At 55.4% G+C, this 17,910-nt stretch overlaps 1 gene segment (V, D, J or C); it reads left to right on the top strand.

Moving 5' to 3' along the window:
* Nucleotides 1-12,707: 12,707 nt before the first annotated feature.
* LOC123348881 lies at nucleotides 12,708-13,333 on the top strand. The segment is given in 2 exon segments: nucleotides 12,708-12,804; nucleotides 12,903-13,333. Coding segments are annotated over 2 exon segments (435 nt in total).
* The last annotated feature ends 4,577 nt before the right edge of the window (nucleotides 13,334-17,910 follow it).

Raw genomic sequence — 17,910 nt, 5'->3', positions numbered from 1 at the left:
GGCTGGGGGCAGTCAGGGGGGTGTCCGGCTCAGAGGCGCTGGGCTCAGAGCTGGGGGTCAGGGCTGGGGGCGGTCAGGGGGGTGTCCGACTCAGAGGGGCTGGGCTCAGAGCTGGGGGTCAGGGCTGGGGGCGGTCAGGGGGGTGTCCGGCTCAGAGGTGCTGGGCTCAGAGCTGGGGTCAGTGCTGGGGGAGGGACAGGGGGGTGTCTGGCTCAGAGGGGCTGGGCTCAGAGCTGGGGGTCAGGGCTGGGGGTGGTCAGGGGGGTGTCAGGCTCAGAGGGGCTGGGCTCAGAGCTGGGGGTCAGGGCTGGGGGTGCTCAGGGGGGTGTCTGGCTCAGAGGGGCTGGGCTCAGAGCTGGGGGTCAGGGCTGGGGGTGGTCAGGGGGGTGTCCGGCTCAGAGGGGCTGGGCTCAGAGCTGGGGGGCAGGGCTGGGGGAGGGACAGGGGGTGTCTGGCTCAGAGGGAGGGAGGGACAGGGGTGTCCGGCTCAGAGCTGGGGGTCAGTGCTGGGGGCGGTCAGGGGGGTGTCCGGCTCAGAGGGGCTGGGCTCAGACCTGGGGGTCAGGGCTGGGGGGGCAGGAGGGTGTCCGGCTCAGAGGGTCTTATACGCTGCTTACTCCTGCCTCCCCCCTTTCCCAGAGCCTCAGCCAGCGGCGTCCAAAATCGGCCCAGGACGGAGCTAAGGCGGCCTGGCTCCACAGCTCCCACCGCTCAGCCGCAGCTGGCAGCACCGCCCCTTACCAGGCCGCTCCCAGCGGGAGACGCTCAGGCCCCGCCGGAGCCCCGCCGCCTTAGCTCTGTCCAGCCCTGCTCCTGGAGCCGTGCGCTGAGTCGCGGGGGAAGGCGGAGGCGGGGGGAGCCTCTGACATTCTCGTGGGGGCCCCTGTCGGGCCCGGGGCCTGGGACAAATTGCTCCCCGCCCCCCCCCTAGGCGGCCCTGTTCCCACCGGGCTTCTCATTCCCACCCCCGGGCAGCGCTGAACGAGACTTTCCGCAGGAAGCAGCAGCTGCAGCTTTGGGTCTCACCAGACGGGGGCGCCGCGCTCAAGCAGAGCGGAATTCGAGTGACCCCAGCGCCAGGCGATGAAAGCCCGGAGGGGCAGAGAGTTAATTCTACAGCCGCCTGTGTGGGAAACACGCTTCCCTTGGGGCCTCTCCTGTGCTTTGCGGGTTTCCAAGGTATCAGCAGGAGGGAAAGGACCTGTAAATCTGTGTAGAGGAGTGGGAGAAAGGACACCTATTACTGCGCCAGGCAGGCGCACAGTGACACGGAGCAGAGCGTTCGTACAAAAAGGGGAAGTAATTTCCACACACCCATTCAGGGCCCTTGGACAGGAATTTCCCCTGTAGTGGCCAAGGCACCGGGGATATTTACAGGAGGCAGAAGGGATAAAATGGCTTTATTCAACCTTGTTCCCTGTAAAGAGAGACGTGGAGAAGGACTCATTCCGCCCCATAGCAGGAAAGTGACGAACACACACACACACACACAGCCCTCATTCTGATAAAGATCAAAGCTGTTTTTTCTCCTGATGCCCAGCTGCCTTCCCTTTAGTTAAGGCTGTTTGTCAGACGTGTCTAAAATCAGCCTTTCTTACTGTGACGGAGCAGGGAGGATTTGACTTGGGAATGTTTTTTTCAATAGAAATGTCATAATTTATTCTGTTTGTATAAAAAGTCATAATCACGTAACAAAACCATGTCTTCTTTCCTAAGAAGAAATATATTATTTCACATCATAAATAAAATCAGCAAACATACAACCCTGGGCAACTTGCAGGGAGGTTACATTGGAGATGGGAAGAAATCTACCTGCGCTGTAACCTGAGCCAGGAGGGGGGTTGGGAGAATTCACACCTGCCTGGGAGACTGGACAAAGGGAGGAGGAGAAGGAAGGGTGAAGAGAGGGGCTGCAGGGATTTTTGGTTTCAGTTTGGGCTGGGTGGTTGAATGCAGGGAATCCCAAGCTGGGGTCTGAGCTGCCTGAACCCACAGAAGGACTTGATTGAGGGGTCCTGGTGGTGCCTACAAGCTCTGCTGTAGCCTGCATTCCTGTTGTCCAATAAACCTTCTGTGTTACTGGCTGGCTGAGAGTCACTGTGAGTCCCAGGAAGAGGGGTGCAGGGCCGGACTCCCCCACACTCCGTGACACTTACCTTGAAGTTGCAGCTCTTTCCCCACCAGGCAACCTGTGGAACTCTTCGCCAGAGCATGTTGTGAAGGCCAAGACTAGAATATTCTCCACTGTTGGAAGACAGGATACTGAGCTAGATGGACCTTTGGTCTGACCCAGTATGGACTTTTGTATGTTCTCATGTTCACGCACTCCCGGGAGAGTCTCCTTTCTATTGACACTTTCTGTGCATTGTTTGTATTTTAGGCCATTATTTGCCCAGCTCATTTTGCAGTAGCCAGTGCTCCAATGCACAGACAACCATTGACTTCATCTCACAACTTAATACATAAAGACCATGTAAGACTCTCTATCCCAACAGAGAGGTCTGCCTAGCTAGAAGTATCTCTGCCAGTTTATCCCAAATGGGTGAAACCTACATGCAAATCCCTGTTCCAGTGGGTTCTTCATTATCTCAGTCCAGGCCCTGTGGTCCCACCATCCTACCCTCACACAGCTCCACAGCCTGACATAGAATCAGAGAATATTACAGCTGGAAGAGACCTCAGGAGGTCATCTAGTCCAACCCCCTGCCCAAAGCAGGACCAGTCCACAGACAGATTTCTGCCCCAGAACCCTCGATCTGCTGGCAATGCTCGTACTACAGCAGCCCATTATGCCGTTAGCCTTCTTGGCAACAAGGGCTCACTGTTGACACATATCCAGCTTCTCGTCCCGAGTGTTTATTTATTAGGAATAAATGGCCCCTGGGACCCAGGAATCACCAATTCGGCCCCTGCACAGCTCGCTCTGGGTTGTTGCAATTCCGAGGCAGGCGGGATTTTGTGCCAGGAGGCAGGGATGGTGCAAGAATGTTTCGTGCCCTAGGCAAAACTTCCACCTGGTGCCCCCGTGCCCCTGCCCTGAGGCACCCCCCACCACGCGGCAGCTCCCACCCTCCTCCCTGAGGCACCGCCCCCACCTCAGCTCACCTCTGCCCCGCCTCCTCCCCGAGCACGCCATCGCTGCTTCACTTCTCCCGCCTCCCAGGCTTGCGGCACCTAAGCTGATTGGCGCCGCAAGCCTGGGAGGCGGGAGAAGTGAAGCAGCCACGGCGTGCTCGGGAAGGAGGCGGGGCAGGAGTGAGCTGGGGCAAGGAGTTCCCTTGCATGCCGCCCCCCACCTTACTTGCTGCAGGCGGCCCTCCCCGCGCTCCCCTGCTCCAACTCCCTCTGCTTAAATGCCGGCGCCAACCGGGGCAGCTGAAGATCTGGCTGCCACGGTCACTGCTGAGGAAAATGGTGCCCCACAAATCCCAGCACCCTAGATGACCTCCTAGGTCACCTAAATGATTGCACCAGCCCTGCCAGGAGGATAAATATGATTTCTGGTGCCTTTGTTTTTGTGGATGTCTCACCCAGATTGTTAGTGCTTTGAGTTCTCTGATAATTCCAGTCCCACATGTCCCTTGGAGACCCTCCCCTTGGATTTTCAGCCAGAGCGGCTCCACCCAAGTGATGGAAGGGCTCTCCGTGACTTGTGTGAGGGCTGGAAGTAATATCCTGGATCCTCTGAGAAAATACCGGCCTGTAGCCAAGCCGAGTTGGGAGATAATTAGGTTTGGCAGATTTGGGGTTCTTAAAAATAATTTGGTAGCCAACATTTATGTTTGTTTGAAACCATTTTTTTGATGTTCATAAAGTTACACAGAATTACGAGTAGTAATATTTTTTTTATTTTGTCAATTTCTATGATTAAGGCTGGAAATATGTTTTTTGGAGGGAGTGTTTGATTAAATCCACATTTACCACCTTTTACCAGTAAAAATCTGATGCTGCCTGGCCTACAAATAATGGAAGTTGTGAGACATTAAGTGCCCCGTGTGTCTGCATGGAAACAGCTTCCCCTTTTTGTAGGAGTCCCTGCTTTTCTCTGTATCACAGTGTGTGTTTCTGGCACAGTAATAGGTGCCAGTGTCTGCAGCTGTCAGCAAGCGGAGTTGCTGGGAGAACTGGTTCTTGGAGGTGTCTGCAGAGATGGTGACTCAGCCTTGGAGAGACGGGACAGAGCCTTTGGTCTTGAAATGAGGATACTAATATCCCATCCACTCCAGCCCTTTCCTGTGGGGCTGCTGGATCCAGTCCCAGCTGGAGCCACTGCTGCTAACAGAGAACCCGGAGACAGCGCAGGGCAGCGTGAAGGTCTCTCCGGGCTTCACCATGCCCGGGCTGGACTCGACCAGCTGCACCTGAGAGATGACACCTCACAGGTTGGGGCAGAGAACAGGGAAAGGAAAAGCAACAGAGATTTCATTCTCGTTTTCATGCAGGGAAACTCCCCAGGGGGCAGGACTGACTGGGCAGTTCTGCATCTGTGGAGAGACTGAGACTCCTAAAATCTGGGTTTTGTATTTAAACAGGAACCTACGTGTTACCTGCACACATTAGGGCATTCCCCCTTTTCCCAGCTGGCAGGCCTCCAGGCGAAAAGCACCTTCCCTTACCCAATTCATAGGGCTCGAGGCTACCCACACCTAATTCCTCGGGCTCAGGGTGTAACTAACCTGGCCACTTTAAGCACCCACACCCTTTCCCAATAGGCAGGGCTGCGGGTCTATACTACGTCTGCCGGTGCGCAGGACCTTTCACCAGTGACAGAGCTTTACACACGAATACCCTGATCCTCTATTTCAGGGATCCGCAACCTTTGCCTCCCCAGGCTAAGCCCCATGGCGGGGCCGGCCAGTTTTTTTACCTGGCGTGTCCACAGGTTCGTGGATCGCAGCTCCCACTGGCCGGTTCCCTGCTCCAGGCCAATGGGGGCTGCGGAAAGCAGCAGCCAGCTCATCCCTCAGCCCACGCTGCTTCCCGCAGCCCCCATTGGTCTGGAGCTGCAAACCACAGCCAGTGGGAGCCGCGATCAGCCGAACATGCAAACAAACCAGCCCAGCCCCTGGCATTGGCATTGGCCACTGTCCACAGACAGGACACTGGGCTTGATGGACCCTTGGTCTGACCCGATGTGGCTGTTCTTATGTTCTCATGGGGAGAACCTCCCACTGATCTCTGATGTGTCTGATTCCTCCTTAGGACCAGATTTTTAACATTCTTTAATGATCTAACTACCAAAAACGGGGGGCAGGGGATTCTGTGCAGTGCAATGAGACCAGTTTTAGATGGAGCGTTGGATCCTGGCTGTGACACACACACACACACACGAACACAAGGTCTTACACAGTGATACCCCTGCACACAGACACACACAGACACACACACACACTGACGCAGTAAATCGAATATGAACAACAAATACCAAAAACAAAAATCTCTCTCTCTTTCTTTCTCTGTCTTTCACACACACACACACACACACACACACACACACATTCCTATACTCACCCAAAGTGAATAGAATATGAACACAATGCATACAATCTTGTATTAAACGAAACAGACTTTAGGTAATTTCTCTCTGCTGCATGCCCTACCAGAGCAACGTCTGTCTAATGTCCCACAATACACTGCCCCAAAGTTCTATTGTGATACACAAATTCAGTGAAAATGTCGGTCGGCATAATCCGACATACCACAGGAATTATGTGAAACAGAAATAAGTTAATATAAGGGCACAGCAGACATGGAAAGATGATCAGTTTAGTGACCTCTCCATCCCAGCCCAGACGTGCTGCAGACGTGTTTCTGTTGACTCCACCAGACAATCCTCCTTACCTAGGCGGCTCCCTGTTGCCTTATATCCGCTGGGTGCAACCCGCATGCAAATCCCTCCCCAGGAGCTGCTGTTTAAATACAAACCCCTGGTTCTAGGAGCTTCAGTCTCTGCCCAGACACAGATCTGCCCGGTCCAGCCGCTGGGGAGTTTCCCTCACTGCATGAACACGAGAATGAAATCTCTGTGGCTTTTCCTTTCCCTGGTCTCCGTCCCCACCTGTAAGTGTCTATGGGGCAGCGGGGGAATTAGGGGCAGAACCCTAGATTTGTTTGGTGGTAACACTTTCCTCACTTTGTTTCCTTTCCCCAGGTGTCCTCTCTCAGGTGCAGCTGGTCCAGTCGGGCCTGGGAACGGTGAAGCCCGGAGAGACCCTCACCCTGAGCTGCGCTGTCTCCGGTGTCTCCATCACTGACAGCAGATACGGCTGGGACTGGTTCCGGCAGCCTCCTGGAGCAGGTCTGGAGTGGGTGGGAGGGATTTATCCACATGGCGGGAGCACAGCCTATACCCCGTCCCTCCAAAGCCGAGCCACCATCTCTGCAGATACTGCCAAGAACCAGGTCTCCCTGCAGCTCCGCTCGCTGACAGCCGCAGACACCGCCAGCTATTACTGTGCCAGGGGACACAGTGACACAGAGCAGAGCGGGACTGGTACAAAAAGGGGAAGCGGTTTCTAAACAGCCGAGTGAGGCCAGAGTTACCAGGACAGTTGAACCCCCGGAGACAGAGACACGCAGTGGAGAGAACACGACAAACAGATATTTCTAAACATGCCTCCAGCAGCCACCTAGTTTCTCTGGTTCCCTTGGAGCTGCCTCAGGAATCACGTCAACCTCACCAACAACCCACAGTCAGATCCCGGTCCCAGCGCGTTCTCCTGAGTCCCGTTCTAGTGCCCTGTCCCCTGGACCCCCCTTCCTCTCCTCACAGCCACCTCCCTGCATAGATTTAAAGGAAGGGAAGCGAGTGAAGTCCTGCCCCTGCCCCGTGCAAAGATACACAGGGACCAGGACTCCTGCCATGCACGAGGGCAGTGGTTCTCAACCAGGGGTACGGGTACTCCTGGGGGTACGCAGAGGTCTTCCAGGGGAACATCAGCTCATCCAGAGACTTGCCTCATTTTACCACAGGCTACATAAAAAGCACTAATCACGTCAGTACCAACTTCACTTCCAACCGCCGTGCTGCGTAGTTCTTTGGTGGATGTCTCCTTCCGGCATTGCACTGGTTGGAAGTGGATCAGGCAGGCCCCGGGAAAGGGCTGGAGTGGATGGGATATTTACCTGCACAATATACCAGGGAGACAGGCTATGCCCCGTCTCTCCAAAGCCGAGTAACCTTTTCTGCAGACACCGCCAAGAACCAGGCCTCCCTGCAGCTCCGCTCCCTGACAGCTGCGGACACCGACGCCTGTTACAGACCCCGAGACACGGTGACACAGAGCAGAGCAGGGACTGGTACAAAGCAGAGAAGCGGTTTCTAAACAGCCTATGAGGGGAGAGTGACAAGGGTAATTTAACCCCCACCCCCAGCAACACACAGTGGCTACAACAGGACAAACATCCCCAGAGACATTATCCAAACTGCACCAGAAGCCCCCACCCCAGTTTTTCTCACCCAGTTCACCTGTCAGCTGCCCCAGGAATTGTGTCCAGCTACTGCCAAAATACAGTGAGTTCTTGAATTTCAGAGGCTCTAGCAAGAGGCAGGGACTGATTCATGTATGGACAGAGTTAGGCGCGGACAGGGACCGTGGAGGTGTCGATCTGTTTGTGAGGGTCTTTGCGCACCAAAAAGGCCTTTTCCCAGCACAATCCTCCCCTCCCAACACGCACACACCCCACGACTCCTTCCCTTCAATAGGGGGCAGCAGTCTCCCTCTCTCACACACGGCTTTTCTATATAGACAGCACCCAACCATCTGCTGCTGCATTTCTCTCCAGCGCTTGGTCTAGACTCTCCCCCGTGTCCCAGCCAGGGCAGCCCCTGTTCTCACAAAGCCCAGACCCTGCAGCGTCTCTCCCTGCCCAGACCCTTCCCACTCGGCGCCGCACAGGGAGGCTAGGAGCAAATCCAGAAATTCTGGTGCCTGAGTCTCCCCCGGAACCGAACTGCTCACTCTTGGCTGGAGGTTTGCCTGCCTGCCTCCAAGCCCCATCGGGAACTCTCTGTGGCTGTTCCTTTCTCTGGAGCCCCAAACATCCCCCGGGCCTCATCCCACCCTGCCACACACTGGTTCATAAGAATATAAGAGCGGCCATGCTGGGTCAGATGAAAGGTCCATCCAGCCCAGTATCCTGTCCTCGGACAGTGGCCACTGCCAGGTGCCCCAGAGGGAATGAACAGAACAGGGAATCATCCAGTGATGCATCCGCTGTCATCCACTCCCCTCTTCTGGCAGTTGGAAGTTGAGGTGCCCCCAGAGCATGGAGTTGGTCCCTGACATTCTTGACTAACAGCCATTGATAGACGTTTCCTCCTCTAATTCTTTTTTGAACCCACTTATATTTTTTTGCCTTCACAGCATCCTCTGGCAAGGAGTTCCACAGGTTGGCTGTGAGTTGTGTGTCTGTTGAAAAAGCCCCCACACAACACGTTCCATTTCCCACGCTCCTCATTCCTGTCACTGCAACCCCAGCCCAGAAACTGCATCTTCTACAGGGGCCTGGTTCCCTCCCCTTTCCCCAAAGCTCTTTGTGAGCCCGTGCTCCTAAACCCGGCCTTTCCTCCCCCATTAGATACTCCTAAGAGAGTCTCAGCGTTTGGACACCCATTCTCCTTATTGTCCCTGTACCCACTGCAGTTTGCAGCATCCACTGCTGCGATGTTCATTTTACAATCCCAGATAGGAAGGGGGGAGGGGTGTGACTCTCCCATTCCCCACAGAGAACTCCAGCCTCCCAGAAAGTTTTTCCTCACACCCTGTATGGGGGAAAGCCTCACAATTTCCTTCTCTCCTGTCCAGTCATTTCCAGGTTTCCTGAGAGTTTAAAGGGACTTTTAAATGTGACCGGGGGGAAAGAGGCTGATCCCTTCTTGCCCAAACAAACCCTCTGTCATCGCCTTGATTCGAGCTCAAACAACCCCACTTTATACTCGCAGACACACAGTGCCAAGATACCACGGTGATGGGCGCTAGTCTCAGACCCCGGACAGAGGGAACCAGGGCAGTGATTATGAGGCGCTCGCTAATGCTCTGCTCATCCCCCGGCCTGTCACACAGCTAACGGGGGGAGACTGGCCAATGGGCACTGGAAATCGCACCTTGTTCCAGCTCCTTTTCAAGACGGGTGGGGGAGGTTGCGGTGTTTTATGCAAATCTCAGGCCCCTGTTCCCCGTTTAAAGAGCAGCTCCTGGGTTCTCACCGGGACCCTCCTGCTCAGGGTCTGACCTGCATCTTCACTGGTTTGCATTTCACTTGAAGACCAACATGAAATCTTTACTCCTCCTCGTGCTGTCTCTGGCCACTGCCCCGAGTGTCCAGGGGAGATTTGGGAGACGGGATCGATGCCTTGAAGCAGAATTGGGGCCTTAATGCTCTGTTTTCCTTTCCCCAGGTGCCCTCTGCCAGGTGCAGCTGGTCCAGTCTGGCCCGGGAGCGGTGAAGCCCGGGGAGACCCTCACCCTGAGCTGTGCTGTCTCCGGGGTCTCCATCACTACCAGCGGTTATGCTTGGCACTGGGTCCGGCAGCCCCCCGGCGAAGGCTTGGAGTGGCTCAGGTATATAAACTCTGCTGGGAGCACAGGCTACACCCCGTCTCTCCAGAGCCGCCTGAGCTTCTCCAGAGACACGGCTAAAAACGCGGTCTCCATGCAGCTGCGCTCGCGGACAGCTGCGGACACCGCCACCTATTACTGTGCCAGGAGAGACACAGTGACACGGAGCAGAGCGGGACTGGGACAAAAACAGGAAGCGGCTGATAAAGAGGAAAGTGAGGCCAGAGTGACAAGGGGAATATGAGCCCCCACCACCCACCCTGCCCAGAAACACACAGTGGCTAGAACAGGACAAACATCCCCAGAGATATTATCCAAACTGCCCCCAGAGCTACCCAGTCTCTCAGCGCCCAATTGACCTGTCAGCTCAGCTGCCCCAGGAATCAGGTCCAGCTACTGCCAAAATACAAAAAAACCCACGAATTTATTTGAGCAAAAGCTTTCTGCATGCGGCCGATGAAGTGGGCTGTAGCCCACGAAAGCTTATGCTCTGTCACAGACTCACAGATCGTGCCCACTCTTGGCCCCGCGCGGTCCGTGGGGGGTGCCCCTTTCAGTGAGACAGACCTTCTCGGGGGTCCGCTCTCTCTCAGGGTCAGGCCCCTCCACCTCCTGGAGCTGCACCTCTCTGAGCCTTAACATGTCTGTCTCTCACCATGGGCCCCCTCAGGGAGTCCACACGCTCTGGGCCCCATGGGCCTCCTCACCCACGAAGGGGTTGATGCAACTCTGATCCCTAGCCCGGAGCGACTCTCAGCCAGCATAAAACAGGAGGGTTTATTGAAAGTTGAACACAGCACAGGAAACTCTCCGGGCCTCAGGCCTGGCCTCCCTCAGCCCAGCACATCCCAGTCCCCCTGCAGCCAGGTGGGCTCTGCCTGCTCCCCCTCTCCAGCCCCTGTCCATTGGCTTCTCTCCAGGTAAACAGGGTCGTAAACAGGAAGGCCTGGGTCTCCTCTCCACTCAGCCCTCCTCTGGCTGGAACCGGCTGGTCAGGTCACTGGGGTCCTCTCTTCGCAGCCCATTGTCCTCCCACTGGCCAGAATCGGCTGCGTCCCCAGGGCACCAGTCGCTGGGGTCTCCATCCTCCAGGCCATCAGCCGGGGTCCCGACTTCCCTCTCCGGTCCTCTGTAACAACAAACTCCCTCTCCCCTCACCTCATTAAACCAGTAACACCCGGAGACACTGAGTCTCCCTCCCTCTGCGTGCAACCCACTGGAAAACACAGAAAAAATAAGAAAACCCCCCACTTCGTCACATGCTCACATAAATTTGTTCCTCTCTAAGGTGCCACAAGTTCTCCAGTTCTTTTTGCTGACACACACTAACACGGCTGCTACTCTGAAACCTGCCAAAATACAGTGAGTTGTTTGTATTTCAGTGGCTCTAGGAACAGGCAGGGACTGATTCAGGGATGTACAGAGTTGGGCGCAGACAGGGACCGGTGCAGGTGTCCATCTGTTTGCCTGTGAGGGTCTCTGCATGTTTGAGTGCACAAAGGTCTTTTCCCAGCACAAACCTGAGCCCCAACACACACACACACACACACACACACACACCCCTTTTCCATACGGAAAGTACCTGACCATCAGCTGCTGCATTTCTATCCAGGGCTCGGTACAGACTCTCCCCCCTGTCCCAGCCATCGCAGCCCCTGTTCTGACAAAGCCCAGACCCTGCAGCGTCTCCCCATACCCAGACCCCCTCCCACTCTCAGCACAGCACAAGGAAGCCCAGCGGAAATCCACAGATTCTGGTGCCTCAGTCTCTGCCCAGCACCCAAACTGCTGCTTCTTCGCTGGACGTTTCCCTGCCTGCCTCCAACTCCCCCCAGGAACTCCCTGTCCTTTTCCTTCCCCTGGGGCCCCAAACGTCACCGGGGTCTCATCCCACCCTGCCAGGAGCAGTGTCCCCACCCCACACACTATTACATGAGAACAGCCAGAGTGGGTCAGACCAAAGGTCCATCTAGCCTGGTGTCCAGGTTGTCACAGAGTCCCCGGGAGATGCTCTGGAACTGCTCCTTACAAAGCCAGTCAGGACCCTGGTGAAGTCTCTTCTCTGTGAGTAACACAGAGGTTTATTAGATGACAGGAACAGGGTCTAATACAGAGCTTGTAGGTACAGAGAACGGGACCCCTCGGCCAGGTCCATTCTGGGGGGCAGTGAGCCAGACCCCCACGTCTGCACTTCACTCCTTGTCCCCAGCCAGCGTCAAAATTAAACTCTCCAGCCCCTCCTCCTCTGGCCTTTGTCCCTTTCCCAGGCTAGGGGGTCACCTGACCTCTTTGTTCTCTAACACCTTCAGCTGGCACCTTTGTAGAGGAGGGGCCCAGGTCATTAGTTCCCAGGAGACAGGGTGTCTCTAAGGTGCCACAAGTGCTCCTGTTCTTTTTGCAGATACAGACTAACACGGCTGCTGCTCTGAAACAACAGAAACAGGGCTTCTTTCTTCAATTTGCAACTCTGAATAAGACACAATTGTTCAATTATTGCTCCAACATCTGGCAGTTTTGCTGACCAGTCTTATCTTAGCAAAGGCAAGGTGATCTTTTGGTTATTCTGCTTTCTCTTGGCTAATCACTATTTGCTAGGCCTCTGGTCTCTTGACCAAACGCTGGACTTTGGCCCTGGAAAAGAGCTGGCACAATCCATATACCAAGTTCTTAGCTAAGCTGCACATGGATTTTAACCCTTTATCTCTCCACACCTGCACCACTTTCCCCGTTGGATATATCTGCAATGTCAGTTATTAACTAATCCAGATCACACAGAGGAATCACCTTCCCCTTTGCTCATCCCCCCTGACTGCTTCTGTGGACTGTTTATGCTTCTCCGAGATGCCCACTGCATTTCTTAGTAGCCCCTGTTAGAGGATGGGATTCACTGAGCCAGTTAACTTCTTTCCTAAGACACATTACACTGAGTGGAAAGTGTGTCATAAATTTCAGTGACCTCCGCATCCCAGCCCAGGCATGATGGAGATCTGTTTCTGTCCACTCCACCAGCCAATACTCCCTACCTACACGGCTCCCTGTCGCCTTATACCCGCTGGGTGCAACCCGCATGCAAATCCCTCCCCACAGGATTGCTGGTTAAATACAACCCCCTGGTTACAGCAGCCTCAGTCTCTCCCCAGACACAGAACTGCCCGGTCCTGCCTGCTGGGGAGTTTCCCTCCTTGCATGAAAACGAGAATGAAATTTCTGTTGCTTTTCCTTTCCCTGTTCTCTGCCCCCACCAGTGAGTGTCAGCCTATGGGGCAGTGGGGGGAATTGGGGACAGATCTGTGGCGTGTCTCTGTGGCTAACGCTTTTCTTGCTTTGTTTTTCTCTCCCCAGGTGTCCTCTCCCAGGTGCAGCTGGTCCAGTCCGGACCGGGAACGGCGAAGCCCGGAGAGACCCTCGCACTCACCTGTGCAGTCTCCGGGTTCTCCATCACTACTCAGTATTACGACTGGCACTGGATCCGGCAGCCCCCGGGGAAAGGGCTGGAGTGGATGGGGTACGTGTACCCGTATAGTAGCGGGGAGACAGGCTACGCCCCGTCTCTCCAGGGCCGAATCACCATCGCCGCAGACACCGCCAAGAACCAGTTCTCCCTGCAGCTCCGCTCGCTGACAGCTGCAGACACCGGCACCTATTACTGCGCCAGGAGAGACACAGTGACTCAGAGCAAAGCGGGACTGGCACAAAAAGGGGAAGCGGTTTCTAAATAGCCTAATGAGGCCGGAGTTACAGGGACAGTGGAGCCCTGCAGAGAAAGAGACACACACGGCGAACTCACTATGAAAAACATACAGCCAAGTCGTTGGGATTTTTTTTATACTCTGCAGAATTTACCCAGTTTCTCCGGACACGCCTCGCCTTTGAGCTGCCACAGGAATCCTGGGAAACCCACTGATAAAACTCAGGTGTTTCCTTCCTTCCGAATGGCCATGGGAGCGGGCAGGGAAAGCATCCCGGAATTAAGAGCTACAAAATAATCGCACCGCGTGTCTGTGTCGCAGTGCATGTTAGGTGTGCAGCGGGAAGATCGCGGGCTTTGCCCTCAGCAGAGAGTGGCGGGCGGCACCACACTCACAGAACAAGTCTGATTTTCTCCAGTAGGGGGCAGCAGTCCGACACACCCACACAGAGAGCGAGCAAATCCCATTCTCTCCGGTAGGGGGCAGCAGACCGACACACCCACACAGAGAGCGAGCGCAAATCCCATTCTCTACGGTAGGGGGCAGCAGACCGACACACCCACACAGAGAGCGAGCGCAAATCCCATTCTCTCCGGTAGGGGGCAGCAGTCCGACCCACGGGCGCGGCTGCTCGGTAGGAAAAGCGCCGGACCAGGAGGTGCCGGTTTCCTCCCCAGCCTGGGCTGCAGCCGCTGCCCTGTGTCCCGCCAGCACCGCCCTTGCTGTGACACAGCCCGGAAGCTGCTTCCCTCCCCGTCCATACAGCTGTTTGTCGGTCTCTGCGGGGAAACCAGCCTCCCTCCCCTGCAGCAGCGGCTCCTTCCTCATCTGACCCTCCCGGGAGAGCTCCCCGCCTCGGGACATCTCCGGCGCGTGGTCTGGGCCGATGGCAGGCGGCCGGCACGTTTTGGAGCAGGGAGAGACACGCCTTGATTTCAAGGGGCTTTCACCTCAGACATGCCGGGGGGGGGCAGTGTCTGACTCTCCCATCCACCGGACAGCGCCCCTGCGTAGCGGTCCCTCCCCCGGCTAGTTTATCCCAACTGGGTGAGACCCGCATGCAAATCCCTGCCCCGGGGGGGGGGGGGTCCTGTTAGATACCAACCCCTGGTTCTAGGAGCCCCAGTCCCTCCCCAGACACAGAACTGCCCGGTCCTGCCCGCCGGGGAGGGTCCCTCATTGCACGAAAACGAGAATGAAATCTCTGCTGCTTTTCCTTTCCCTGCTCTCCTCCCCCAGGAGCGAGCGTCTCTGGGGCAGCGGGGAAATTAGGGACCCAGGCGCGCACGCGCACACACACACACACACACACACACTCACACACACCACTATTGGGTGGGCAATTCTCTCCTTGCTCTATTTTTCTTTTCCCAGGTGTCCTGTGTCAGGTGCAGCTGGTCCAGTCCGGGGAGACCCTCACGCTGACCTGCGCTGTCTCCGGGGAATCCATCACTGACGGCACTTACCGCTGGGACCTGGTCCGGCACCTCCCCCTCCCCGAAAGGGCTGGAGTGGAGGGGACGCGTGTATCCGTATAGCAGCAGCAGCAGCGCACACTGCGCCCCGTCTCTCCAGGGCCGAGTCACCGTCGCTGCAGACACCGCCAAGAACCAGGTCTCCCTGCAGCGCCGCTCGCTGACAGCCGCAGACACCGCCGCGTGTTACTGCGCCCGGAGAGCCCCACAGCAGGGACCGGTACACGAAGGGGGAGCGGTTTCCATGCAGGGCGTTTACTGTCTCACAACTTGCACTGTCTGGAGGCTTGGACGGGTCGGATTTTTACTGATAAAAGCCGGTAAAGGTGAATGTCAGTAAACACACACACAGCCCCGGCCCCTGCCCCCCAAGAAAAATTTCCATCCATCGTCACTGACATTTACAAATGTTCAAAGTAAAGAAAAGCTCATGATTTTGTGCAACTAGGTAACACTTCAAAATGTTTTCAACTAAACCTCCAAATTGGCTGTCCCGAGAATGATTTTTAAGAACCCAAATTCTGCCAACCCGAATTATCTCCCATTTCAGGTGGCTACGGGCCAGTAATTTCCACAGGCTCCAGGGTGTTACTTCCAGCCCAAACGCACGTCACAGACAGTCCTTCCGTCAGCTCGCCGTGGGTGGAGCCGCTCTGGCTGGTAACCCAAGGGGTGGGTCCCAAAGGGACATGTGGGACAGGAATTATCAAAGAGCTCGAAGCACCAACCATCTGGGGGAGACACTCACAGAAACGGAGGCACCGGACGTCATATTTATCCTCCTGGCACAAAATCCCGCCGTCCTGGGCATTGCAGCAACCCAGAGCGAGCTGTGCAGGGGCCGAATTGGTGATTCCTGGGTGCTGGGGGCCATTTATTCCTAATAAACAAACACTCAGGACGGAACAGTCTTGGGGTTTCTCTTCCCTCTCCTGGTTGTCCGTTAGGTGAGAATTGAGAGAAGACCCAGAGAGAGGGAAATAATATATGGTAGGTGTTAAGTGAAAGGGATTAAGGGTACAGTTCAGGTCAGGTTAAAGAATAATGACGGATTGGGGTTAGCGGATAAATATATCTTTATGGTTCTGGAGAGGGCTCGGGATCCTAATTCAAATTAGAACAGGGAGTAGAGCTGGAGATAGAGAACGGAGCTAGCATTAGGGGAACGATTAGAAAAAAATGTAGGGTTAGGTTATGGTTAAGATTAGGGGAAGGGTATAATCAAAATAAAAGGATGGTTTTGGGTAGCAGAGTTAAAGTGATTCTTATCTTGATAGGAGGAAAGTCAACAATATGGAATCAAAACAAGTAGAACTCGAATGCAATTAGGACTAGTTTTGTAACGTAATTTAATTGCCAATCTCGCACTGAAACGAATGGGAGGTAGGAGCTTCAACGCCTTTACAAACCCTCTGGCCCATTCAAACTATGTTAGAAACAACCTCGCCCATGTTCCCATGTCACCCACCACCTCCCCCAGCTATACAGGATGTTCCCTGGTACTCACAGGGACACACCAGTAGGAATTCTCTCCAGCTTGATGACGTTGGGGTGAACTGAGGCCATTTTTTGACACTTTCTATGAGTCAACCGGTTCAAAGGCCTCCTCGGAGCGCGAACCGACCGGTAACTCAGGGGTTTAGGAAGACACTTCTCCACTGAGCGGGATATTCCACCATATCCCACTAGGGGGCAGCCTGGCACCATCCCCTGAAGCGTCTGTCACTGGCCGCGGCCAAAGACAGCTGGACTCCGGTCAGCTCAGCCCCTGCAATTCCAGTGTCTCCTCTCGTGCTGGGCGGGGAAATACCCAGCGAGCCGGGGGAGGGGGAGATGGGCTCCCACCCTGCTTTATACCCCGGGGCGCTGTGGCTCCCTCCCATGCCGGGTTTCACTGCACGAGGGAAGCATTTGGGGCCACCTCCGAACCCCCTGCCAGTGAAGGCAGCGATGGTCTCTGGGTGAGGCCCTCGGAGCGCTGCCCTGTCTCACCCACACTCCCCGGGGGAACGTGCAGAGAGCTGGATTCTGCCTCTCGCAGTGTCAGATGCAGGCACGTCTTCATCCAACCAGAGCCCGTCCTGTTCCCTTCATCGCCATCCCCCTGATTGAAACCCGCATCATGCAAACCCTGCCCCGGGGGGTTCCTGGTGAAATACAAACCCCTGGTTCTAGGAGCCTCAGTCTCCCCACAGACACTGAACTGCCTGGTCCTGCCCACTGGGGAGTTTCCCAGGAGCGGCGAAGCCCGGAGAGACCCTCACGCTGACCTGCGCTGTCTCGGGTTCTCCATCGCAGACCGCAGTTACGGCTGGCGCTGGCACCGGCAGCCCCCGGGGCAGGGCTGGAGCGGGTGCGATATGTGTATGAACCCCCTATGTTAGTGTATAGCAATGGGGGACAACCTCTGCCCCGTCTCTCCCGGGCCAAGTCCCCATCTCTGCGGAGTCCTCCAAAAACCAGGTCTCCCTGCAGCTCCGCTCCCTCACAGCCGCAGATACCGCCTCGTGTTACTGCGCCCGGAGACACACACAGTGACACAGAGCACAGCGGGGACTGGTAGAAAAGGGGATGCGGTTTCCATGCAGACATGCAGGGCATTTAATGCCTCACAACATCCATTAGTATTCTCCCTTGTTCGCCAGGGACCCATCACACCTCTCTGGAGTGCCTTCTGTCTGTGACAGTCAGTAGAGTTTCCCCTGACTGTTAGCTAGTTAGGCAGCTTATAATAGCTGGCAACCATTAGGGGAAATTGGACACCTCACGAACACAGTAGCCTGAACTTTTGCACAAGCTAGTCCTGAACTGGTTTTTGCTGAGCAGATTGCAGGAGTGCAGGGTTTGCTAACCACCAATCAAATGCTAACACGACCGAAGCCTGTGTGTGAGTGTGTATAAAGATTCTTGTTTTTTGTATGGAGTTAGAGTTTTTGTATCTTGGTGCAAAGCTCTCCTTTCTTCTGCAGAAAAAAGCAACCTTTCCTTATCCCTGTCTGGCTGTCACTGGCTCTCAGCTAGGCGGACCCGACATTTCGGTAACATGTCTGTCTGTCTGTCTCTCTGTCCCCATACACCCCATCTATCTATCTATCTATCTATCTTTCTATCTATCTATCTATCTATCTATCCCCATACACCCCCTCTCTATCAGTGTCACTCAGGGCAGGGACGTGTATCACACTC

This window comes from Mauremys mutica, chromosome 13 (assembly GCF_020497125.1).
Source record: "Mauremys mutica isolate MM-2020 ecotype Southern chromosome 13, ASM2049712v1, whole genome shotgun sequence".
Classification (NCBI taxonomy): domain Eukaryota; kingdom Metazoa; phylum Chordata; order Testudines; family Geoemydidae; genus Mauremys; species Mauremys mutica.
This window is presented reverse-complemented; position numbering and strand designations above follow the sequence as displayed.